Source organism: Phoenix dactylifera, unplaced genomic scaffold (assembly GCF_009389715.1).
Source record: "Phoenix dactylifera cultivar Barhee BC4 unplaced genomic scaffold, palm_55x_up_171113_PBpolish2nd_filt_p 000512F, whole genome shotgun sequence".
Taxonomy (NCBI): domain Eukaryota; kingdom Viridiplantae; phylum Streptophyta; class Magnoliopsida; order Arecales; family Arecaceae; genus Phoenix; species Phoenix dactylifera.
The window spans coordinates 217,339-244,768 of NW_024067926.1; the positions used below are offsets into that span (position 1 = coordinate 217,339).

General features: G+C 36.1%; 1 protein-coding gene across 1 annotated transcript; it reads right to left on the reverse strand.

Moving 5' to 3' along the window:
• On the reverse strand, positions 1 to 26,682 carry LOC103696272 (probable histidine kinase 5). The gene is given in 22 exon segments (XM_017840404.3): positions 1 to 483; positions 1,702 to 1,940; positions 1,943 to 2,080; positions 2,083 to 2,117; positions 3,096 to 3,138; positions 3,141 to 3,336; positions 3,338 to 3,593; positions 4,421 to 4,736; positions 4,739 to 4,896; positions 4,898 to 4,944; positions 4,946 to 5,071; positions 6,856 to 6,954; positions 7,063 to 7,292; positions 7,425 to 7,476; positions 7,797 to 7,898; positions 7,900 to 7,984; positions 8,070 to 8,282; positions 8,397 to 8,566; positions 11,643 to 11,921; positions 12,553 to 12,988; positions 25,846 to 25,949; positions 26,068 to 26,682. Coding segments are annotated over 19 exon segments (2,982 nt in total). The 5' UTR covers positions 12,901 to 12,988; positions 25,846 to 25,949; positions 26,068 to 26,682; the 3' UTR covers positions 1 to 483; positions 1,702 to 1,851.
• Positions 26,683 to 27,430: the final 748 nt, after the last annotated feature.

Sequence of the window (27,430 nt, forward strand, 5' to 3'; positions counted from 1 at the left end):
TAAGAAATCACTTCTTATTTCATAATATATATATATATATATATATTATATATATATGTTACATGAAAGTGCTGCTTGTTTACAAAATATACAATCATAGGCATAATAGAACAAAGGAACTTATTTCATATTACAAAGGAGATGAGAACTTCAAGAAAAAAGAACATCTGCTTCAGTATGTCGTATCTCATCGTAGCATACAACACTAAGAAATTCCATTCCCCTGCGGTCAGTCAAAACTATAGCCTGCATATCGATGTACAACACTCAACAGACAATATCTCCAAGAATTTTGATACTGACCATCTACAATGCCGCACTTCAAAACATATGAATGAATAAATTGCAGATTCTTAACTTTGTACAATAATCACACAACTGAGGGTGCGAAGACATCAGCTGCTATTACATTGTGAGAGTGCTCTCGTTCGATACTCATTGAATTCCATAGACCCCGCCATATAAGCTGGTAGTTGTGCATTCCTGGATATACAGATTTACTGAGAAGATCTGATTAAGCAAGTAACATTACAGCTGCTGACACTTTATTTGCAAATAAGACACTCCAGCAGGAGCGTGACTCTCGAAGTCAGCATCTTTGTGCTCATACAACTGCCCTATTTATGGCTCATAAGACCATCCAATAGCTGTATTTATTATTCATAAGAAGGGGAGATCGAAGAGAATATTATCCATAGGATTAAATAGATTGGATGAAATGAAAAAGTGTAAATAGAATATTATATAATCCTAGGGTACCTACCAAGTTGAAAGAAAAATTTTAAAAGATAGCCATACGACTAACTATACTTTATGGTATAAAATGTTGGGCAGTAAGAAAATAATTTGTGCACAAGATGTGTGGCCGACATAAAATGTTGAGATGGATGTGTGGTAATACAAAAAAAGTTCGAGTAAGAAATGAAAGTAGGTGGAGGTAGCACCAACTAAAAAAAACTAAGAGAAGAACGACTTTGATGGTTTGGATATGGTACAACATAGGCCAAGGGATGCACAAATATGAAGGAGTGATTTGATATATGCAAAAGTAATGAAGAGAAAAAGAAATATACCGAAAATCACCTAAGATGTAGTAATGAAGAACTTGATATATCAACATCTTTCAAAAACTATAGTCCTAAACTGAGCCAAATGAAGGAATAGGATTCATGTAGCCGACTAATTAATTTGGGATCAAAGCTTAGTTAAGTTTAAGTTAAGCTGCAGCTTCTTAAAGCTGTGGTCTCAAAAGCCATAAATTAGGTGGATTTGTCTCTTGCCTCAAAGAAAATCAACCAGTTTTCAGTGTTCAAGTTCAAAATCAATCAGATAAAAGGATATTTCTTTCCTTCATTTCATGGTCTAACATTGTCTGTTTATTCAATTTTGTATAGGAAATAAATGCAAGGGTATGTTAAGACCAGCCCATATCGATGGAATGCAGGTTTTGTCTACAGCTATATGTACGATGGATTGGGAATTACAGGATATAAGTTATCTAAGACTCGATTAATCATTCGTTCAAATTTATGCTTTTTGCACTGTAAGCCTATGTGATGCAACAATTGTATATGTAGGACAAGGGACCATCACCTCATGACCTCATGAAAAGAGTTGTTTATATTATTGTTTTTGCATTTGCCTATTACCATTCGAGTCTAGATAATGAAGAAAAAAGAAATTCTGTAAAAGATGAATTACCAGATCAGGAAGCCCATTAGAATACAGCTAAGTTTGATGAAATGCTATTCTCTGGCCCTTCCTGTGACATGCTCTGCTTGTCACTATTCAACACCTGAATCATTAAGAGCTCTAGCGAAAAAACCAGACTCAATCTCCAATCAATAGCTCCTATGATACTGAATCTAGTGTATCAGACTCAAAGAAATGTGCAACAGCAGAGTAGATTTGCTCCTCTTCAAATGGCTTCGACACATAATATCCATACCACATCGTATGCATTCTTCGTATGTTGCCTGGATTACATCAGCCGTCATGGCCAGTATTGGTATGTGCCAATGGGCAACATTGCCAAACTTCTCAGAAGATGCTTCTCCAGACTTAATCAGCTCATTCACTTAGTTTCCATGGAGCGGATTTGTCTTGTCGCTTCAAACCTGCAAAAGTTGTACTTAATTTAAAGATAGATATAAGAAAAGCTGAGGAAAATATACACTATACGAACCTATCAAAAAATCAATGAAAGAATGACTAATATCTATCATCTTATTAATGATTTTGACAGTTATAGTAAAAAAAACAAATATGGAGTATACACCCATTAGTCAAATTTTTCAAAGTAGATGGTTGAATAATCAAAATAGATGACAATAAGAAAATTGTTTGTTAACACACAATATGGTCTTATAATGTAAAAAGCATGGATACCCTCCACTTACAAGAAGAGGGTGTACACTCCTCTCCACTTTCCTAGCTGGTGGATTTTAACCTAGTGGTTTAAATTTCAGCCCAATAACACCAGTAATTATGGAATTATGTTGTAATGCTACATCAGTACTGATAGAGCTTTTTACCAACTTCAAACCATCCAGATTTAGATCTGGTGGCTGAAAAAATAGTAGCTACCCTCCAGAAGAGGATTGTCAACCTTTTATGTAGATAAGGAAAGAAGAAGTGCTTAGCACTCAAGCTCATCTGGAAAAGGAACATATAAAGATTTAAGAAATAAGAGGACTGTATTACTGTAATAGTGGAAAATGATTGTTTTAAAATGGAAAAAATCCAATAAAATTCCAAAAAAATCCATAACAAGTTGTGAAATGATAAAGAAAGTTCTCCAAATCCATAGAAAAGTTTTATTTTTTAACCAGGTTGCAAAAAACAAGTGAAGACATAAAAGAAGAATAACAACAGATTGCAAAGTTTTTTAGTATCTCAGCAAAACATGGGACAAGGTCCATAGAAATGATAAACCCAGCAATCCATGAATTGGCTCCCCCCCCCCTGTGACCAGCAATATTCAAAAAAATCAGAAATTTCAGCAATGTCATACTGTTCAAACAGACTAGCTAAACTAGAAAGGAATTTTTTTGAGTTACAATCCATCTCATGAACAAGAAAAGGAAGAAGAATACCCATCCATCTCCGGCATCTGAACATCCATAAAGCAAGCATCAACTTGTGAGGAGGTTGGAGCATCTGAGTAGCAGCCTTCCCACTGTCTGCACATGTAACTCCAGCTCCATATTTCTTCAGAGCACCAGCAGCAACCTTGCGATTGACTGCATTATCGTCGACAACTAAGATTTGCTTCCCACTCAGAAGACTTTGAAGTGCCATGGCTTGTCCTTTTTCTTTTCGTCTCTTGTTCCTCGCCTAGTGCTTTTCGAAGACAAGCAGCTATCATACTTGGGCGAAGGGGTTTCATCATAGTATCAGTATATCCTGCCGACTTCAAATCATCAACCTCCGTGGGACTTAGGGAGGTTGCAACAAAACATCTTCGGAAGATGTTCTGGTGGTTTCATTGTACCATTTTTCCCAAGCTCTGCAAGAAGGCATGGGAATGCAATACTGAGCCTCCACCCCAAGCATCCTTGTCAACAAGTACCATGTCCAAATGCCCCACCCCACTGGGAAAGTAACAATACGATAAGAATTAACAACACTGGAAATAATCTGTTGGGGAGCTCCAACAAATGCGGTATCATGTGTATTGGGTTCTCTTTATTACTTTAAGAATCACCAAAAGAATACATAATCATGCAACTTAGTTGTGCTTGATTTTCAAAAATTACACCAAGGTATGCCGTACTAGCCGAATAGGACGGTATGGGACGTACCGTACCATACTAGTTCGGTCCGGTACCCAGTACAAGTGGCATACTGACACTCGATACGCTAAAAAAATTCGTACCAACACTGTGCTAGTATGGCACCAATACGGTATCTGGTACCGAGACGGAGAACCTTGAGTTACACTATTTTCTTTCTATTCCAATTCCAAGATATTGAACCTTAAGATTATTCTATTACAAGGACATATTTGGCTCTTAAAAAGCACTACTATAAGATGAAACAAGATGTCAGGAAGCTGGAAGTTCTACTTTCTAATACCTGATTGCAGGAATTTTTAATAATATCACAGCTTTCATTTTTTCCAAAAAAATGCGAAGTGACAAAATATTGTGATCTGGTACTATTGATAATTTACTTTGACAAACAAAAACAAAAGAACAATAGGAAAAACAAATTGAAGGGGAAGAATAAAAATAGAGAAAAAAGGAGAACATCAAGATTTATATGTAATATTCTGTTTTTGAAATTTTAACATGTAAGTATTAAATAATAGAAATCCATGCAATCAAGATGTTACGAGCATATTGCCTTAAAATATGAAATATTGAATTAGATGAGCTCTGGAGGAATTTTTTCTTGTAATCACCATAAAGAAACCTACCTTAAATTGCAGGCTTCGAATATGCCAGATAGTGCCGATTTTGAATTAAGGGCAATGTCCACATGTATCCCTAATCTCTGAAGATGATGCTTTGTGATCTCAGCACGTATGCTTCTTCCATCAACTACCAACCCTCTCATTCCTTGGAAATCTGACACAGGGGTGTCAGGATGATGCCTCTTCATATCCCCTAAATTCTTCCGCCCTTCCTGAAATACAGCAGTGAAAGAAAAGGTACTACCAATCCCCAGTTTACTAACAAATCCTATTTCCCCACCCATTAGATCCACTAAACATTTACTTATGCTCAAGCCTATCCAGTCCCACCATATGTCCTTGAAGTAGAACTGTCTGCTGTGGCCATAAAAGGTGTAAAAATACGGCTCTGAGCATCCTTGAGGTATTCCACACCAGTGTCTTCAACCGTCACCAACAAGTTGATTGCATCGCTAGCTTCTGTTGAAAACTTGAAACATCCTGAAATTCTCCCAGCTTTTCCATCTATCTACTATGTGAGATCCGCTCAATTGTATTACATGACGTGTCTGTGCCATCCTCAGTATCTCTTATGACTCGATTGCTAACATCACATGAGCTCTTAACTTCCTCCACCAGATGCACTGAGACGAATATATGCCCTTCTGCTGTGAACTGTAATATGTACAAACAAATTAACAATAGAACAATAGACATATAAATAAAAAGAATGCAAAACATATGCTTCATCAGTAGTAAGAAACACGAAACCTTCCATCGTATTTACCTGAAGATAATCATCATAATCATCAAAGGTTGTACAAAAATATTTATGACTTTCTGGAGAGGCAACCTGGTATCCCATGCATTACATATCACATGAAAATTAATTTTACCGAGACATGCAAGCCACCCTAACATATCCATGTTGAATTGTGTCTCTGGTGTTTACATATAAACATTACAGAAGGTATGGGTCAAATCCTTGCAAATTCATGTCAGACTTTCACCTGACACACTTTTGTAGTAAAGGCTGTATTCTCAGTGAACTCAACCATACATGCATGCACGTATGAATTCAGTGCATGCATGCACCGTAAATGTGTCCAATGCATGCATGCACAGATACATAAACAGAAGCATGATATAGAAGAAAACGAGGAAGATGAATTTTAAGATACGACATGTAAAAGGAGTTTGTAGCAGCGATGGTTCACAATAGTAATAGTGGAAAATGTTGATTCCATGAAGATCAGAAAGGTGCTAAGAAAAGGTCATCCTAGTGCACGAGGCATCCAACACTGTAGGGCCTGGGAGGGCTAGATGTATGCAGTCTTATCCCTACATATGGAGAGACTGTTTCCATGTTTTGAAACTCATGACACCCATATCATATTAAAGCAACTTTACCATTGCGCGAAGGCCCACCCTCTAAGATTAGGAAGGTGCTAATTTGCAATATTAATTATTTTCTCATTATTATTTCTTTTTTCTCCTCTCTCTTTGGGGGCATGTCCAAACATCAAATATTATATATCAACAGTTTGCTCCAAAGAGTATCTTATTTATGATGAACCTACCAAAGAGTTACCCACTTTTCAATTTTGATATGGTCCAAAATGCTTTGCTCTTAAGATAGATGCATAAAATAAATTACACACTTGTCAGCATCTAATCCTGTGCTAATTAATTCTATATATCCCCAGATGATATACAACTTCCATAAACATCATCAAAAAGAAAATCAAAATACAGAATACAGGTTCCATAATGTGGCATCATATTTTTTCCCCCTCCTTTGTAAATAGACATATTATGATCCTTAGCACATCTCAGATTCCAATTCCTATATCCATTTGCATGAAGCAGGGATTAAAAGTGGAAAGATGCAGGAGTATCTAGTTTGTATCATTCAAACTGGACCAGGCGTTGTTGTTTCCTTTTTCCTATAATATGAAAGCCAACCTTGTCAAGGATAATCCACAGCCGATGGTCCATATTAACCCTTATTAAAGATATGTATGCACCAGAATTGATAATAGCAAACAGGTAAATATGTAAGACAGGCTCATCACTTGTTATTTGCATTAGTAAGTTATGCATGATGAAATGTTAAAAGTGGAAAACACAAGAAAAGTAAGTGGTATAGAATAATGCTCATTGAGCACTCAGCCTACTCCTATTACTTGAGCCAATGCATCCACACAACTTTATAATTTACCTTAAAAAGTCAGCATATATATAGAAGACCAGCATGATCATGTGACCTGTAGCTGCATATTAACACCAGCAACTTTTGCAAATTTACATAATACGCAAAAATTGTAAATTTAAAAAGCATTCTCTAGTGTCATGAGAATAATGCAGCAGTAAGGCAACTTTTGCATGTCGTGAACAATCTTATACAAATGTAGAATATATGAATGAAATGAAGGATGAGATCAAACGTGAAACCAAACCTTCACCGAATTTCCAACGAGATTTGTGATGATCTGTCTGAACCGCCCAGGGTCCCCAATGAGAACCTCTGGAACCCGATCAGATACATACACCGCCAACTGGTTGAACCAAAAATGCAAAAGAAAAAATATAAACACCAAATTATATCAAAAGCAATTTAGGGTGAAAAAGCATTTAAAATTAAAGCAATTTAAGTCGGATTTTACCTCTATGCCTTTTCCCTGTGACTTGTCAGAAAATAAAGACAGCACATTGTCCAGAACATCACGAACATCAAAAGGAACAGCTTCCAGCTCAAGCCTGCCAGATTCTATCTTAGCCCGATCAAGGACCTCATTTATCAGAGCTATTAGAGCTTTTCCACTAGCTTGCGCAGTCATTGCAAAATCTTGTTGGGTTGCATCAAGTTCTGTGTCCATCAGCATCTGTAGCATACCTGAATTGGCAGAAGCATCTGATTACCTTTTCTTTTTTCATAAAAGCCATTTCTCACGTAAGCAGTGGAAAAGCAACTATACAAGGCTAACAGAGTATCAAATTCAACAAAATTTGCACATAAATAACCGACCTAAGACACCATTCATTGGAGTTCTGATCTCGTGGGAAACCGTTGCCAGAAACTACAGTACATGATAAAGCATGTCAGTTTGAGAATTAATAACAAAAATCAGAAGTGCACTTTCAAAAAACAAATATACACAATTCATTGGAAAAACTAAAGAGAGAATCAGCATGTGATTCATTGGAGAAAATAGTCTTGCTAGAGGATAAAATCAGCATGTAATTCTTCCTTTATGTGCAAGTTTCCAGTCTCCAAAGGTACTTCCCAAGTAAAGAAAGAGGATTTATAAAGCCACAACTGAGACATACGTCTAGCAGCTAATCTCACTTTCTATATGTAACTTTCACAAACATGACTTTAGAGAGAGAGAGAGATCACCTGTGATTTTGCTACATCAGCAGCTTCTGCTCGAACTTTCAGCTCCCTCATTTCACGATAATCATCTTCCACCTTCTCAATGCGGTTTAATGCTGCATAAAAATATATGACCAACAAGCAAAACAATCACTGCAACACCTAGTGAGGTTGTTATTGCTGACCAAGGTAGTGGAGGCTCATGCTTGAATCTGACATTAAGATAACTAAATTCAGGATAAGGTAAAAATAGTTCTCCACGGTGCAAGATATTTGTCTAGAAATGAGAATGGATACCTGCAATGCATTTCATGCTTACGAAGTGGATCCCCAAAATCCACATTACTGATATGAATTTCTCCAGCACCTTTGACATCAGGGCCATACATCTTAATAGGGGCAGACGAGTTAGTTGTGTCATACACATTAACAACGATGGTTTGTTTGCTGGCAAGCTGGTGAAGAAGCTTCTCCACCAAAGATGGGACATCAAATGATGCACCTAGGTATCTGTCCGAAACAATATTTTCCAAGGTTATAAAGATGTCTATTTAATTATTGGCTCCTTTTTGCAACTGGAAAAAGCATATAGCTACTCGCAGCATGTTCAGGCAGGCAACTAACCCTAAAGTAGCTTCAATGCGCTCTTCTGGAGTAGGATTTGGAGGAAGGTCAGCATTATATACAGAAAACGTAAGCACAACTCCTAAGTGGTTGGATTTCAAAAGATTAAAAGGAGACGTCAGAACCCCTTTCCCTGATGCCCTTGCTCGCAATATGTTGTCACGGTCTTCCTGAGCACAATGTCAAAAAAAAGTGATTAGGTTCAATACATTGCAAGAAGTCATATTATCACATCAACAAAGTCAAAAAACTTTACTCCTGAAAGCATTAGTTACTTTTTTAGTCCGGATATCTGCATATGTGAAATTTACACATAAGGCAAGTGCTTGTATAATTTAGAGCAGCAAAATAAGTTTATATTAGCATATAGGACTAATATCAAATCTAAGTATAACATACATATTACCAACAACCCATCTCCCATCATCTATTTCTCATTGATTTCATAAAAGAATCTACATGTTATCAAGTGCTATATGCCTATATCCTTATGTAATGCAAGCGTTTTTAACTACTTCCTCAAAACTACCTTTAGGCTTTCTTAGGTCTTCATCTCATCCTATTTTGTCTTTCCACACAATTTCAAGCCACTCTTCCTACCTAGGTTTCTCAATCTTTTGTCACCCATGCCACACCATCACAATCAGTTCCAAAAAACTTAATTCTCACTTGGGCTGCACATATTCATACCATCATGTTGGTTCTCAAAAGGTATCTTCTTTATCGATACGACACCTAATCTTAAATCTGTATAAATCATAAATATCCCCAATAAGGATATGGAGTATTGTTTGGATGTGGATACAGATGTCCAGATATTTAACTACAAATGTAAAAACCATTATGAACATATGATATAATGGTTCATTTTTTGTCCTTATGACGTCTTTAGATTTTACTTCTAATTTTTTATTGTTTTCTTTAAAATCAACGTTTAAATAGATTTTATTGATTTCCCCCATCCTGTAATATCTGACTCATTTGTATCTATCTTCAAATAAAAATAAAAATCTAATTATTTGATTTATATGTGTCTCCATTTAAAGAAAAATTGATTTTGCAAATATGAATATATCTTAAACAACATGGATACTTCTCTTATCCTATAGGTAGTTCTAGATGTTCATAAGAAATATGTATATAAATTTTAGTTTTCTGATTAATATTTGTATTGGTCTCTGTATCAGTTTTTAGAAGCAGATATAAATATAAATGTTGCCAAATTCTTATTCATATTCAACCTGTTAACAGCCCATAATATAAAACTAAAAAAAATTAGATACAAATCCCCAAAATGTACATACAAACCAATACAGATACATGCGTACATGCACAGATATAAATATTTAGATAGATAGACATAGAGATTGAGATGGATTATGGTTTAAACCTATCAATAAAAATCAATGATGATCGTCTTGACTTGAGTATGTACTCCAGTGACCATGATTTACAGTAGTAGATATGAGAAAAAATAAATTATATGTTTTGGAAGTCTGTTGCCCATGCACTCATTAAATAATTTATGGACAGTACCAATGGAGCCAGTTTGCTAAAATATTGAGTTCTTATATCAATTGCATACAACGACCTGTATTTACATATTTGCAAATTAATGCCTCTCTGATCTCAGAAATTCCCCAATAGAGAACCAACTTAAGTTTCCATCATCTATAACAAAATACTAACCAAGTATCCTATTGGGACTAACCTCTTTATATTATCTGACCAAATTACCATCATTTATCTATCACAACTGGTGCACTCACCAGTCAAAATTATAGCCCATATCTCTCATCACTTCCCATGCCTCTCCTTTTGGCCATATGAAGCTTCTAGAAAGTTAGTTGTGCTATTTGATGCCCCTCTTGATGAATTTGAGCACCTGAACACCACCCATGCTGGGGTTGAGATCTTGATCTCCTTCATCACCCTCATAAGGAATTAGGTGATCAGTTTGCTTAAGTGCATTTTGACATTTGAGATCATGAAAGTATTTTGTCATTGACCTCAGGTTAAGGCCTGTCGGTTATTCAAAGAATAGGACCCATTTCAAATTTTATAGGACAATCTCCAAATATGTAAGAGAGGGGTCTGTATATGTAACTAATCTATAAAGATAGAGACAATATATAGAGAAAAGAAAGCACTAAAACATATTGTAGACCATACAGATTTTGAATACACAAAATTGATCATAGTCTAGATATCCGAAAACACATAAAAGCCAAAATTCCACTAATTTAAATGCTTCTAAACTAAAGTATATTTTAAATCAAAACATTGCATAGTTTCATTAGAATAGCTAATCTTGCAAGCACTTGATGCGTAAGGAGGAACTCTACAAAACATTTGTTTTCCTTCTTTACACAATGTTTAAATGCCTTAAAAAAATGATTTTTAATATGGACTATCAATTTTAATGTTCCATTTATTTTGCACTAATAGATAAAGCCTTGATCCTACTAATAGGATTCTCTGTGTGTGTGAGTGCCTGTGCATTCATGTGCATATCTTATTAGAAAATAGTTATTAGATATAGTTAATGTAACCCAATCCTCTTTTAGCCTTATTCCCTATTAGGCTAATAAAAAACCCTAATCCCAACCATACCGCCACTTGTTAATCGTCTTTCAAAAAGAGGTCATGCAATGAAATTTGGGAATGTCTTAATTGGCATTCTCCCCTTACAAATTGCTAGATTCATTGTTTTCTTACATAATCTTTCTTTTCTCAAATTAGCAGGCAAAAGTGACGCAACTTCTTATAAAGAGCACCTCCTTTTCACCCTTAGAGGCACTTTGTTTTCTTGGTGAGAATCCTTATGTCATTTTTATATAATAAGGGTGACTAAAACACCTGCTATTGATTTCAACATGAAACCAATCTTTTAAAATATTTCCTTGGTGAAATATTGCTTTGGACAAAGGAAATGAATATGTGTCATATTGGATATATCAAAATCAATCACACTCAAACAGCCACATCTTTCTTTTAGTCTTCTTGCATCAGTTGAGAAACCAAACCATGCAAGGTTGCTAGAAGAGATTATACATACATGAAGGTCATGGCATGATTTCATGTATAAGGTAGTTAGGATTCTATGTACAACTGTCATGTATTTTGTTAGCTAACAAACGAATCTGTTTATAAACATGGAGCATCCAGATTCCAGAGAGAGTACATAAATCACATGTACTATAGACATAAGATGGACGAAACAAGATGATAAACATATGAATTCACCTTCCCCGACATCATATCAATGGACACGATGTGAGACACAGTTTCCTGAGAGAATATAACAGGTGCATATTCATCTTGGTCAGGTGAAGGGTCAAGCTTCTCAGGTGTGTAGTCATCTTGAACAGGGGACTGATCCTCAGTTTCCATTTTCTTTATCTTCCACCCATGTTGCCTCTCAAATTCCTCCCTGTGTGAGTGAAGTACTTTTAAAGCGTAGGCAACACCATTCGTCAGTGGCCTTTCAAATGCCGTTCTGGCTGTATACTCTGCAAATGTTTTCTGCAAGAAAGTTAAGGAAAAGGTAAGAATAGCTCAGATATCCCCTTAATTTTCTAATCACAGAGGTGTCTGATAACCTTGTACCTATTGGTACTTCCAAAATCATGATAACATCAGACCTAATTCCTTACTGTGAAAATACAATTTCCCCGAAAAGATATGTTATGTAAGTTAGATTCTACATAGCGATGTTCAATGTTGCAGAAAGAATCCACATAATGGACTTTAATATACACATAGCAATCACAGTTTTAAGTATTTATTAAGAAACTGACAATCAGATGAACAAGTATTCCTCATGCATATTCTGTTGCTATGATAAATTCGATTCCATGTGACTCAGTTAATACTGTGGAGACTAGACTAACATAACATCAGTAGTATTCAGCAAATGAAAAAGGATCTAGATATAAAATTTGAAAAGAATTCAATTGCTCAAGTTTTCACAAAGTTACAGTGTACACTACATGGAAAAGAGAAAAGGTCTTCCAAATAATATAATAAATAATGCTGTACTTGTTTTCTCAACTCACAACTTAAACAACACCATCATCTTTTAGAAAAAAGAATATTATGAAAATAATGGGAAAAAAAATTAGATACACTGACGAGATGTATTTGTAAACAAAACCTGATCAATCGTAGAAGGGTTTTTTCCATGGTGAAAAGTAGAGACCAGAATGGCCAATGCATGCACATGGTTCATGCTCACATTGAATTGATCCTGCAACATCCGTGCTCTCTCATCACACATGTTTGCAAGAGTCTCCTTCCTCCTTGCAATAATATTTGCATTCATGCTTAAAAAAATCCAAATAGACACCAAAACTCCAAGTAAGATCCCCAAAAATAGAAATTTCTTTCTCCATTTCCCACAACCCTTAGAATTTTGTGGTTGATAATACTTTGGCTGCTGAACTTGTTGATCCTTGGACTTCGATAATCTGCTAAGAGCAGATCCTTTACAACAGACCACCATCCTCACTAAGACCCACCAAACTATCTTCGAGAAAAACTTGAAGACTTTTGATGCTTATTGATTTTTTAGTGTGTGATTTTTCACTCTCCTGCACATGCCAATGTATTTGTTAGTCACTGTATAACCATAATGTCCAAATCTACGCAATCTCAAAATATTTGCTAGTCATATGCATTAATTTGAATGAATTAGTGTTCCATGAATGTGGATACAAAATGGAGCATGGTGTGTTTCAGAATCAAAAAAGCATAATAGTCAATCCAAAACTTCTCCTAATTGTTAATGATATTCTCACAGCAAAGTACACGAGATAGCATTCTTTGTATATAGAGAACACATGCATATGTATGCACCTCCTTTATAGGAATGATATTCCACAGTGAAGGAGAATAAGAAAACCCTTGTGCATTTTTTGCTTTCAAATGAAAGGAAGGCAGAGATAGCCACCAGGCTTTTATTGAAGAATAAGAAAAGCCTTCCGCATATATGTCTATATATGCAGAAATACATATGTATAAAAATCAAAAAGTAAAAACATTAAATTTTTCCACCATCTGTACGTAGAACATACAATTTAACCTATTTTGGAGCATCAGCATCCTTTACTTTGGTACCATATTATACTAATTTAACTAATATGAATTTTTTTTAAGAGCATAACACACATACAAGATCTGGATCAGCAGATTCAGACTCTTTTTCTGAGCATGACAATTATACCAATCTCAATAGGCGGCAAGTTGGGTTCGATACTTACTGAACCATTTGATGGTCTGATAAAGTGCCAGATAAAGCGCCAGCCTTTAATCTCACATCCTCGAAAGGTGACATAAAGATAAATAGATATGTCTATATATGCAGACATATATATTAATAACAAAGAATCAAGAAGCAAAAACATTAAATTTCTTCATCATCTGTACGTACAATTTAACCTATTCTGGAACATCAGCATCCTTTACTTTGGTGCCATATTATACTAATTTAACAAATATGAAATTTTTTAAGAGCAGAACAAACATTCAAGGTCTGGATGAAGTGGATTCAGACTCTTTTCTGAACATGACAATTGTACCAATCTCAATTGGCAGCAAATTGGTTTCGATGCTTATCGGACCATTTGATGGATAGACAGATAATTAATTTGATGGATGGATAGATATATAGTCGGTAATACTATGCAATGAATTAATGTAATTCATAGGCCTTAATGACAGTAAAACATTTAAACATTTAGGAGCTGAAAATTTGCCTCACAAAGTGCATGAAGAAAGAGATGGCCAAGAGCCAGTTCCTTAGGACTATGGAATTAAAACATCAACCAATATACTCACAACGTGCAAGCTTTCTTATTGGAACATAAAATTTGAAGTAATAAATAATTTGATTTTGTGCCAACTTGCTATTTAACTGTTTATGCTGTTGTTCCTTACTAGTATAAGGTATATATTCCTAGTAGGACAATTGGAAACCCTAGTAACAAAAAAGGATACTTATTACACAGGAGGGGATTAGATCATTCATCTTTCAAAAAATAATTGTATATACTTTTTTTCTTTTTAAAATTTTTGCTTAGTCCAATATTTTATTTAAGCATACTGGAGAAAGCTATACCATAGAATCATCTAGCTGTTTGAATCAACTAGGTGCAGAATTTAGAATTACCCAATTAAAGGGGTCAAAATTTGCAATCGTGATTAGAAACCTCTAAGTCAATACTATCGATTCAAAGTTAAAATATGGAACCTATTGAATTGTAGAGAGGAATACAGTGACAATGGATGATGGAGATCCTTCCTAAGGATGATTTGCCCAACTGAAGCAGTATGCCAAACTCATAATTGACTAGCAAATGTGCATAAAAGAAAGGACTGGGATAGGAAGTGGCAGCACTAATGTAGGGTTTCTCGGGGGAGCATGAGAACAGGTTTTTCAAACAAAAAGGAAGGACTAGCCAGAGTTAATGGAAGCTATTGATATGCTAGCCTTTCAATGGGCAAAGGTGGTGCCGTGAAGAAGAAGAGGAGGAATCGAACCTCAAGGCCCAGCTGGCGGTAAAAAATTAGAATTGGAGCTGCCAGAAGATGAGGACAGCCGGTGGCTTATTTTTGCCAGCTTTGTCTTCCTCCATTTGGTCCGGCGTCCAGTTCTTTTCATTTTTTAATTGTGGAAGGCCCTCTGTTTTTTGGATGTCTAGATGTTGATTGGGTGGTTAACTTAGAGCTCCATATAGCAGCAAGATTGTAAAAATGTATTTGGATCTGTTTGATGGCTCTTTGCTGTCTAGGGGAAGATAATTGAGTCTTTTGTAGCTGACTGACTGTAGGTGTGAGTTTGCTTGAACAGACTTTGCTTAGGGACCTTTTCCTTTCCTTCCCAGAAGCCTCTCAAGGTCCCCTCTTTTCCTTCTTCTTTTTCTAACCTATTTGATTCTATCAATGAGATGAATTGTGGGTCATTCCACTGTTTTGCCCAAAAAAATACCAGCAAATATAAAGGAAGTCATTACATACAATTACAACATTGTGTATGACTGCCTGCACCACCTCATTAGGAGGATAAGCCAGCCAGAGTACAAAACAGTTTTTGGATGGGAGGATCATAAACAAGGTCAAGACAAATTCATTAGGTATGAAAGGCATTCACCTATAAATCTCTCATGTCCCTATATATGATGAAGTTGTGCTTTTGTGGGTGTTGACATATTGGATAACTGGCTAGAAATCTGACACAATTGCTTGTGCATGTTAATCTTGGTCGTCCTTGCTATAAACAGGTGGTTCTAATTAATGTAACCAAGGTCCGCAGTACTAGAACTGGCACCCATGCCGGTAGACTGCCGATACAGTACGATGCACCCCCATGCCGTGTCATTCCAGTGTGAACCGATAGGAAAACCGGCAAGGGAGGGGAGAGGAAGAAGAGAGAGAGAGAGGGGGAGGGAGGGAGGGAGGGAGAGGAAGGGAGGGAGAGCGTGGCGTAGAGAGAGAGGTAGAGGGAGGGGGAGGGGGAGGGGGAGAGGGAGAAGAAAAGAGAGAAAAGAGAGAGAGATAGAGAGAGAAAGAGGAAGAGGGCGGTGGTTAGCGGCGGCCGCCGGAATAGAGGCAAAGCCCCTGTTTCAAAAGGAAATAGGGCCTTGGGCCCCTTTTTCTATTTTTTTTAGTTTTTTAAGTGAAATCCAACTTCACTTTAAAAAATCAAAAAAAAAATAGGAAAAGGGGCCCAAGCCCCTCTTCCTCAGCTCTATTCCGGTGGCCATCACTCACCACCGCCCTCTCCCTCTCTCTCCCTCCCTTCCTCCCTCTCTCTTCCCCTCTCTCTCTCTCTCTCGTTTCCTCTCTTTCCTTCTCCCTCTCTCATTGCTCATAGGTTTCTTAATTTTATTGCTGGAACCATCCCGGTCTACCACCGATACAGCTCGATGCCTCCTGAACCGAGACGGTTCCACCTTCCTTGAGTGTAACATTAATAAGTCCAACTATAGCAACAAAATTGTTGGTTGTGACTAAAAAGCAATATGAATTCACATGCCACAAGAAAGACTGAATAAAGGGGCAATACATGCATAAAGATTTTGAACAAATAGTCAAGCATAAGCCAGATAATTTCAAACAAAGGTCAATGTGTTGGGGATCCAATGGACAATCATCCACGAAGTTTATAAGGGAGTTACAAGAGAGAATTAGCAAGAAGCTATGAACTTTTCAATTTGATGATTTTAATAAGGTTATTGTCAGATAAAATGCTATCAATGAAAAATCATAGAGGAAAGAATCATGAAAAGAAGTGGAAAGTAAAAGAGAATGCAAGAAACGCTTCTACAAACCTTGAAAAGTATCAAGTAAAAGTTCAGTTGAGAAAAGAAATAACAAGGCAGGCAACAAGCAGATTTTCAAGATAATGTTCATTGCAAACAAGGATCTACATCAACTAGAATTTGTCAACTCTAAGTTGATCCTCGTGATCCTAAACATTGAGGCAATGGGCACTACAAAGTACAAACTCAGAGGTGAGATGATTTTTCATTCCTACTTTAAGTTTTAATTCAAATAGTGTATTGAGGCTTCCCAGAATCATAAATGCCACATAAAAATCCTTCTTCAGAATTTTGGCTAGAGACTGAATCATATGCACATAACTTTTCATTGCATTGGATCCATAAGATAAAGATTGCTAGATTAAAGATCTCCATTTGCTGTGCTTCCAACCTAGTTATTGATGCTGATGCTTTCAATCTTGATAGAAACTGCAGGAAATTCAAATTTTTTCACTGGAGAAAATATATAACTAGAAAAGACTTTGGGCCTACTTTCACATAGGCCACTGCAGGCAAGATTATATTAAACTTTCAGTTTCAGCACAAGAATCTGCTGAGAGTCATTGCGTATCCCAGCCAGATTAGAATTAATTCCTATTTTTTTATGATTATTCTTGTTGAAATAGGAGTATAGCATTAAGCAACTATTCTAGTACATGAGTGGATATGGCATGGGCCCCTATACAATAGCAAGGATTAGAGTCCTAGACAAAGTAGGACTGAGAGAATTAGGTGACATCCCAGGCAAGTGTTGACATTAGTTTTGGTTTAATAGGAGTAGGATTTTTATTGTTAGGATAGTTTGTCCAATATATATACTTGGGTGTCCACCTATAATGCTGGAACCCTAGTTTTAGACCAACATATGCCTCCATGCTTCTAATGTTTTTGAAGTGGAGTATCCCTTGTGAGAGGTGGGGCATCCTTGGCTCTTGGTTTGTGTAAGTCCGGTATAAAGCTTTTGGTCCTAGTATTGAATCTAGTCGTGGAGTCTAGTGGTCGTACTTGGTCTGATCCTTAGAATATTTATTCAGTTTATTTTGGAGAGAGATTAATAGTGTGTCGGTTAACTTGTAATACTTTTATATTTTAATGAAAGTTTTCTTGTTCTCTCCAATTTTATTCTTCACTCATATTGTATATAGTGGTGTTTGTTTTGTGATCCTGGGCACTGGATGGTCCTATGTAGGAAGGTACTATTCTACATGGTATCAAGGCGAGGTTGGAAACTTTATGTGGTCATAGACTTTTAAAGTTGGTGGTTTTTAAGTTTGTGGTTCAACATGGTTCTAGCATTTTTAATAATTCAATGAGCCTGTATGCAAACATGTGGACTCTATTTGTGATTGGATATTCAGATCATGATGGCTGATTTCACAAATATCAAGATCAAAGTTTTTTCCACCATTTGTCCGCTTTATAGATTGAACAACATAACACCAATTATCCAATTTAGAGGTCAATAGTTCATACAAGTTGCCATAATTTTATTATCTAACAAAAGTTTTTTTCTCTCCAATTCTATTGTTCTTGCATATCGTATACAATAGTACTCGTTCTTAGGATCGCAGACGTAGGACAGTCCACCTATGCAGAATTGTAACATTCTACAAAATTAATATATAAATCTTGTGGTAGCCATAACTCTTCATCCAACATCGGAACATCGAACTAGGATGCAAATCATGGTATGCCGTACCGTATCATACCGGACATACCGTACCGTACCGGTACCAATGGCATACCAACACTTGGTACACCAGGCGTACTGCATAGCGTACCGTACCGTACCGACACTATGATAGTGTGGCATCGGTACAGGGTCCGGTACCGATACGCCGAATCTTGGTGCAAATAAATGCCAAAATGATCAATAACCAAGCCCTATAAGTTCCAAAAAAATCAGAGTTCTAGTTCATGTTAGTCTTGACATAATTAGCAACTATTTAGCCCTGCAAATGTCATGGTATAGAAAACAATTATTAACACATAAGATCTGGCCACATGATAGTTCATAATCAAAGGGTAATCTAGAGAATATAAAAGTTTATCGAAAAGGATCAATGGAACAAATATGTCAAGTCAAACATATATGGCATATAATTTTTTTTGTTTTGCAAATTGATATTTCATGCTGCTGATAAGTCTGAGGAACAAAAAAGATCTTGTACTTCAGGGAGAATAGTTTATAGTTTCATGTAAACAAAAGAATAAATCAACCTTCAATTTCCCAAATTGGCAGGAATACGTACTCATCTCTTAGATAAGAACATATGTTGAGATTTGTTGATGTATTCTTTTTAGAAAGCAAAAGCCAACAGACATTTTCCTATATACTTGAGAATAGGTATATGAGTCTAGTAAAGACTAAGATCAGAAGGCAACATGACTTGGAGATCTCTCTTGGATTTAATTTTAGTTTTCAGTTTGCTGTATTTATCTTTCATTTCTGTTTATGTTTAGCTTTAGTAGGTCTTAATAATTGTAGGGCTGATATTAAATGATCTTGAAGCCATATTAGATGACTAGATGAGGCGATGACATGGCATGACTTAATAATAGAAGCCACATCAGCCATCAATAGGTCAATAGAAAAATAGATATTGGATGATTGCTGTTTACAGCATTGTCATGCTACATAACCATGAAGAGTAACTACGGCTGAAAATGGATCAGATGCTGGTAAATCAGAATATGGATATCAAAATTAAACGGATACTAAAATTAGTATCTATATTTGTTCTAAGTGGATAAAGATATGAATTGGATATTAAGCATATTCATATTTATTCTAAACAAATACGGTATAAGTCGGATATTAATGATATCCATATTTTTTCTATCCATATCTGGATATAAGTTGGTTACTATTCGGATATAAATTGGATTTTAGCGGAATGCCATAATAAATACTCATATTAATTATATAATCATACATAAAAGAAACAGAATTTATTATGCAGATCACATGCGAGACACAGGTAATTAAGAATCTAAGGCCAGTTATTAAACCTGCATCGAGAATGACCTGGTCAAGGATCCAAGCCACTAGTCCAACTCGGACTAGATACATAATAAATATATATATATATATGTACATTAATAAATTTTTTGCATCAATTACTTTCATTACTCTTTAATTACAGCATAGATAAAAATAATCCTGAATTATTTATTTCTAGAGAGCTTGTAAAAAATTATATATAAATATAAAAATACATAGAAGCTTTTATTTTTAAATATTTTAACAATAAACTTTTGAAAATATCATAAAAATAAAATAAAGCTTATTCATTTTTCATTTTATCAAAGAGAAAAGATTTTTTATGAAAAAATAATGATTAATATATGAAATATCAAACTATATGTCAAATGATTATATAATGACTTGAATACCTGTATAAACTACCAATGTAAAATTGGAATGAATGTTGTAGCTTAATGATTGAGAGTTTGTCATCCAATTGAAAGGTCAGTGGTTTGAATTTTGGGTGTAATGGTTACTTTAGTGATTTTTTTTACTAGATATCTGAATTTAAATCCAAAAAGTATTTAATAACAAGATATCCAAATTTGTATCCAGATCCGATTGAATACCAGAATTATCCGAACCGGACATGCAAGCAAATACGATCGGATTTTTATCTGACCTGTTTTCAGACCTAATGACTTGCATTATGACGAGTATTTTAAAAAGATCAAAAGTCTAGATAGGGTTTTTCATTTTTTCTTTAATTATAGGATGTAACATAATCAGGTTTTATGTAGCATATGAATGAAAGAATGAGGTTTTTCTGTTTCTTCTAGTGGTGTTCTTATATAACGGAAGTGTGAGGCCTTCAAACCTCGGTGTGACTCCTAGGTCCCGAAGTGAATCTGGTACTATCTTATATCTTCCCTTTGCTTTTAGTTTTTCATGTTTGATCCCATGAGTCTTCATTCTTCTTTACTTGATGTTGCTCCCTTGTCTGTTATTTGTCTCTCTTATTAATCTTTCGAGTTTCACTTCCCATGAGATTTTCTTTTTTTCGTCATACAAATATCATATTTTTTCAAAAAAAAGTCCAGCAAGCAATCCAGTTATTTAATTGCATAAACCCTTAAAATCTCAAGTTTAGCCCTAGAATCCTAAACTCTAGGATAGATAATATCCATCCATTACCTAGTTTATTCAAAAAATATTATTTTTTAATTTAGTTCTATTTCATGTCTGAACCTAAACTTTCAGCAACCTTTAGACTTCCGTCCTATCCTAGACCCTTATAGGTCCCCTCCACACAGACTGCCCTACATCAGCTTGGTATCAGAGCCTTCAGTATGCCATAATGTTTTATCATAATAGTTGATCCAATATATGGAACAAATGTAACAATCAACAATGCCTATATGAGCATGCCATTGATGAACATTTACTAGCGAACTTGAACCAGATAAGTTCCTAGACTAGATTGCAGGTTCGGAATATTGCTTCGACCGGTATAATATGCCTGATCAGATGTGAGTATGCTTTGCTAGGACTAAACTATAAGACCGAGGTTACATATGGCAGAGGCACAGAAGATCAGATGATTTGTTGAGGCCGAGTTCCTATTGTCAATTCGGAAGAGATAAAGAAATTTCTTAAAGAGAGGTATTCGCTAATCGCTACCTACTACAAGAAACTCTTTACTGTTCAGCATTGGAATAAATATGACCAGCCTATTTCTACAAAGACTGTAAGCAAAAATCTTGCAAAAGTGGAAGAAACTTCTTAGTTTTCAAGGATCCACTTAAGCAAACAGTCTTGGTTATACAAGGAAACTGTTGCTAAAAACAAAGTGTACATAGAAGCCAAGAACCTAATATCTTGAGATATTGTCAGATATAATTAGAAGCAAAAAGGGTAAAGGTAATTTCAGTTAACAGTCACAACAAAATGTTTTCGCATCAACTGGGGACATGGGCCAATAAAGAGAGCATCAAACCCACTTGTGTGGCTGTGGAATTGAAAGAAGAGAAGAAGGAGCTTCTGCAAAAGTTTGAAAATGTACAGGATCCAAAAGACATGATGGAAGAGACAGTCATGCAAGAAGCTTCACAAGATTCACAATATAAGGAAGAGCTTAATGAAGCAAATGATGATGAGGATATGAATTTCAGTGACTCTAATGTGGTGTTAGAAGAAAAGGTGACATCTATTACTGATACATTAAAACAATGCTGTTTGGAAGCTAAATTTCCTAAAGATGTTTGAAATGGGTGCAGGTTTGAAAAAGGATCTTAAAGTGTCTAGTGTTAGGCCAGGAGCGTCTCTTAACGCCTTGTTTTTTCTTTCTATCGGAAGTTATTTCACAAAGACTTGCTATGGTAAGGGAGAAGGGAGAACAGGCACACTTGAAGAGCGCAATACAACGGTGAGTCGTATGCTACGTTCGGGAAGGATAAACAAATTGGGAAAATTACTCTTTTTGATCCTCCAAAATTTAAAGAACATGATGGCTGACATGATTGAAGCTAACCTAAAAAGAATTACATTTTGATAATGCTTTTTTCATGCAAGGTGATGTCCTGACGAGCAAAGCTAACTTCACGATTGATGAAAGGTGGGCAGATTCAAAGCAAAGCAAGATTTATTTTAGTGAAGAACAATCATATTTCTTGGGATCACATGCTAGCTGGAGTTCAAGTTCTATTGGGAGCATCATGTGACATCATATATTGGCATTTATCATTAACTAACCATCGGTTAGATTATCAACCAATGCAGCTTTAACTTCAAGAACATGATGCCAGTTTTTATGCAATGGAAGCAACTGATGGAGACCAAGATCAGAGGGTGGCAGACTCAGGGATTTCTCTTGGGTTTAGTTTTATTTTTCAATTTGCTGTATTTCTGTTTAGTTTTGGTGGGTCTCAAACTCTCAATGAGTATAGGGCTGAGATAAACAATCTCAAAACCATACTAGATGATTAGATAAGATGATGGCATGGCATGACTTAGTAATAGAAGCCACATCACCCATTAGTCGAAAAATAAATGCTGTATGATTATCGTTCATGCCACTGTCATGCTACTGTAACCTGCATTATGAAGGGTATTTTAAGAATTCCAAAAGTCTAGTTAGGGTTTTCCTTCTTTATTTAGATACCGGATGTAATGTAATCAGGTTTTATGCAGAATGTGAATGAAAGAATGGAGTTTTTTTTTTTGTTCTCGTGGTGCATCCTGCGATGGACATCCCGAAACGAGTGCACTATTATCTTTTACTTTCTCTTTGCTTTTGGTTTTTTATGTTTGATCCGACAATTCTTTATTCTTCTTTACGTGATCTTGCTCCCTTGTCTCTTATTCGTCTCTCTTATTAATCTTTCTTATGAGTTTCACTTTCCATGTGATTTTTCCTTTGGTCATATGGATATCAGATTTTCTAAAAAATTCCAGCATGTACTTGGTTTGAGTTATTCAATTGGATAAACCCTTAAAAGCTCAATATAAGCCCTAGAATACTAAAACCTAGGTTAGATAATAGCCAGTCATTACATATGTTTTTCAAAAATATTAATTTTCTAGATTAGTTCTATTGAAAATTTAGGTCTGAACCTGAAATTCCAGCAATTTATACCTATCCTAAGTCTTTATAGATCCCCTCTGCATAGACTCTTATAGCTCTCCTTGGTTTCTGGTGTGCCCAAAGGTAGAATTAAATGTGCATTTCGTATGAGCTGTGCGCCTGCAGCCTTCTTATAAATGGAGAAACAATTGCTTGAGGACTGCTATATCTTTATTGCATGGTTAAACAAAACCTAATATATCACCGAAAAAACCCCTAATACAAAACTATAACAATTGCTAGCAGTACTTGTCACTTTGATTGCACTCATATGGCCTAATCTCTTATTCAGAAGCTTAGGCATTGTCAGGTATAGAGTTCATTATATAAACATATCAGTGTTGAAGACTAAGATAAAAATGAATTATTGCAGACAACAGATGAAGAAAAGCATGAATATTTTGTGTTTAAAATAAACAAAAGAAGCAATTGCATGCACCAGATATATTCCTGTTCGTATGTATGGTCAGCTTAAAATACTTAGTATATACACTTTTGATGTTTATTTTGATCATTAAAGCCATTTCAAACAGGGCAATTATATAAAATTACAGAACGCTCAAGCATGCAGCCTATGAACGCAAAGGCCTTTTAGCAAATTGAAACTGGAAATGTGTACTGACCTTTAGACACATCACATTACTGTATCTTGTAGAAGGCATGATATCTTTAGGGACTTTATCGGGCATAAATTCATCCTTAGGTGATGAAAGTTTGAACTTCCCCGAAATGCAGTCATCTCTAATAGGGCACAGACTTTGAAAGGGTATGTTATGATCTTGGAGCTGCTCCCTCTCAAAGAACAGTACCTCTAATACATGTGAGAGGCTACCACCAAATGGTCTGGGTGAGATAGAGATTTCTCCATGCATTTAGCGAATGTTTTCTGCAATACAAAGCAAAGGTCTACATCGGGGTTGGCCACTAAAGTTGTGGACAACAGACTTATGAAAACAACTGTAGCCTTCTCAAAGATTTGGAGAAGTGAATGGCAACCTTTATCCATCAAAGAAAATATTTCCAGACTGACATAACGATGCAGTGCAACAAAAAGCATCCATTGACATAAGGTCTCTCCTTTCAAACACAACATGCTAAACTCTGGAATCAATATGGTCAATGGCCTTAATGCTCATCTACAATAATGTAGAAGTGCCACAAAGCTTTGATCGGTCATACAGCTTGAGTGCTAACTGATGTGACATGATATATGAACTGGAAAGACTCCAAAGTAGATGTATTTGGGAAAAAGAGTAGAATATCATACAGAATAGTCGAAATATTTACTCTACATGATGTTGCACTATCGAGATTTTTCTTTCAGACATACCACTGGCAAATGTACAAGCACCAATTCAGCTTTTTTGTTCTCAGAAGTTTTTCTTTGGGTGCCCGTAAAGCTTTGTAACTGTTAAATGTGTCTTCACCCTTCCAATGTCAAATATATGGCTTATCATGCAACTGTTCAGGATTAGATATGGTGTATTGGTTTCAGTCATTCAGGTGGAGTTGTAGTATATATGTATCCGTCTAGTAAGAGTGGAATCTGCTGGTGGACCAAAGCATTAGTTTCTAACCAAGCAAAAGAAAGAAACTTTGAAGTTTTAAACTAAGTATCTGAAGAGGAGATAAGCTAAGCAGCCATGCCTAGCCTTCCCATGCTCCACTCCGACATCGTATCATTGGTTATAGGGGCCGCAATACCAGAAGCAAGAGATCAAGCTCATCCAGTTTTTCATCTAAAATCCAATTATGTTCCAAATATGACATCCTAGACCCATGCTAACTACCCTTATTTCTATTACTTTTCCATTTCTCCCTGCTACCCATCCCAATCCCCACTCCACTTCCCCTTTCTACTTCATTTCCTTCCCTTTCTGTCCCTCTCTTCCAAATCTATAAGGCCCACTGTCTTCCTCGATTTTCTCCACTTCAAGCCATGTGCATTTCCAACCAGCCATTAAAATGCAAAAAGGAAGCGGTTTGCCAGAATGGAAGGATGGGTTGGAAGGCAATGTTCTCAAAAGATACAATCATACAAATGAGACTCGAGACATGCATATCCCTGTCACCCTGCTTCACCCATAATAATACCTGCTCAAAATGCATGACCATAACAGCAGCAACAGTAGCACTGAACTAAACTTACAACAGATTGTCAGCTAAGATGGAACAGAATGGAAACACTTAAATTCACTCCACATCACTCCTAAGAATGATGGGCAACCATTCTTCATGAATCGAAATTAAGTTAAACCCGATCAGTTCATCAACACAGCTGCTGTGTGTAATATATAGGATGAGTTGGGCCCATATTCTACTATGTTTAATCCTTACTGATATCCATGCAAACACTCCACTTTTCTAATTTCAATTATTTCCAGTAAAGGAAACTCTTTTTCCTAGCCTTTTGTTAAATTTTCATATAGGGCTAGATGAAACGTTACAAAATATAGTGCTAATTAACAATATCATTCACAACATCACATAAATAACCGAATTTAAGGACAAAAACTTTATTTTTTATGCAAGACTTACATTTGGATATAGCAGCCGACGACTTTGGGTCGAAGCTAATGGATCAGCATAAGCATGGGAATAAGTATCTCATCCCCACCAACACCTTCAACGCTTCCAAAGGCCTGCTCCAAAGAACCCAGTAACCGATCCCACGACGACATTAATTCTCATAAAACCATTCTAAACAAGTGAAAACAATCAAAAAAAAAAAAAAGGAAGAAACCAAACAGGAATTCTTACCGACCGAACGAAAACTGTGTACTACTACAAGTTATGGAGGGATAGGATTGGCTTCTCATCCTAGGGGTCAGCAAGTTGAAGAATTAACAGAAATCCTCATGGCCATGCTCCAATTATTTGTTCATTATTGCTTCTTGAAAAAAGGGACCTTTCATCAGTAGCTCATTGTTGCAATGCCCCAGAACAGCCAATGGCTTATGAACAAAAACTTTATCAAAGAGACAGGATAAGGGAAGAGCAAAAGACTCCAAGTGCTGTGAGAGAAAAAAGGGGCCCCTCAGCCTGTAGTTCTTCTTTGGAGACTTGAGAAGGACATAGAAGCACATCCGAACGACACGCAGGAACCCATGAAAAGCAGCAAGAGAACTAATGAAGAAGATAAGAGGGTAGGCAAGAGGGCAGGGTGGTAGGCTGGGAAAGGTGGTTTTGGTAAAACAGGAGGGGCAGGAGAGCGGCAACCTGGAGGATGGAGATCCGGTAATTGCCAAAGTAGGCAGAACAAAGCTAGGAGGGGTGAGAGAGAGAGAGCGAGAGAGAGAGGGGCGGGCAAGATGGGAGGCCACGAAGCAAGGGGTATTTGTGGAAGTGCAAGCTTGGAAGAACAGAAGCCGGGTAGATTGGTCCTTTGCGGCACGGGTGGTGGGGAACGGGAAAATGTCTTTTTAAGTCATGACCAGCTGGCAACTACAAGGAAAGGTTGCTAAAGTTTCCTACAAGCTAATAGAATTAGGCGGGTGCAGTACATGTGCCTGCATAGAGGAAACAAGGAATATACATCAGATGTTTTCTTTTTTAAAGAAATACATCTTACGCAATGAATTAAAGTTTTAATATAACTATATTGGATGTGAAAGGGAAAAAAATTCTTACAAAATTGGATGGATATAGAATTCATAGACGATTAACGAGAAAAAGTAAAAAAGATAGCATACACTGTGACACAGAACTAGCCAACCTAGGAGGAGAAGAGAGGATAAGAAAACGCTTCTTTTTTTTTTTTGGCAAGAGGAGTATGCATCCTCAGGCTCAATTTTATGATGCCGGTTTTAGAATATGATCCGATGATGGAGAAGAAAGAACTTTCTTTAATCTACTCAACTCAAATATCTTAAGAAGAAAATTTAAGAATTAGAGAAAACAGGGTCTAAATTTCTTTTCTTTCATTAAGGGATAACAAAGTGAGTTGCATAGTCTTGTACTAAGAAGGTCCGTCCTTGCACAATTAAATTTGAATTTCTATTATAGCTAAAAGAGATTACAATTTTTTTGAAATAGACGTAACTAATAAAAATAATCATAAAAAAGCTAAAATTTTTAAAAAAAAATAGATTTTAACTTTTACATCGACTTTATCTTCAATTGT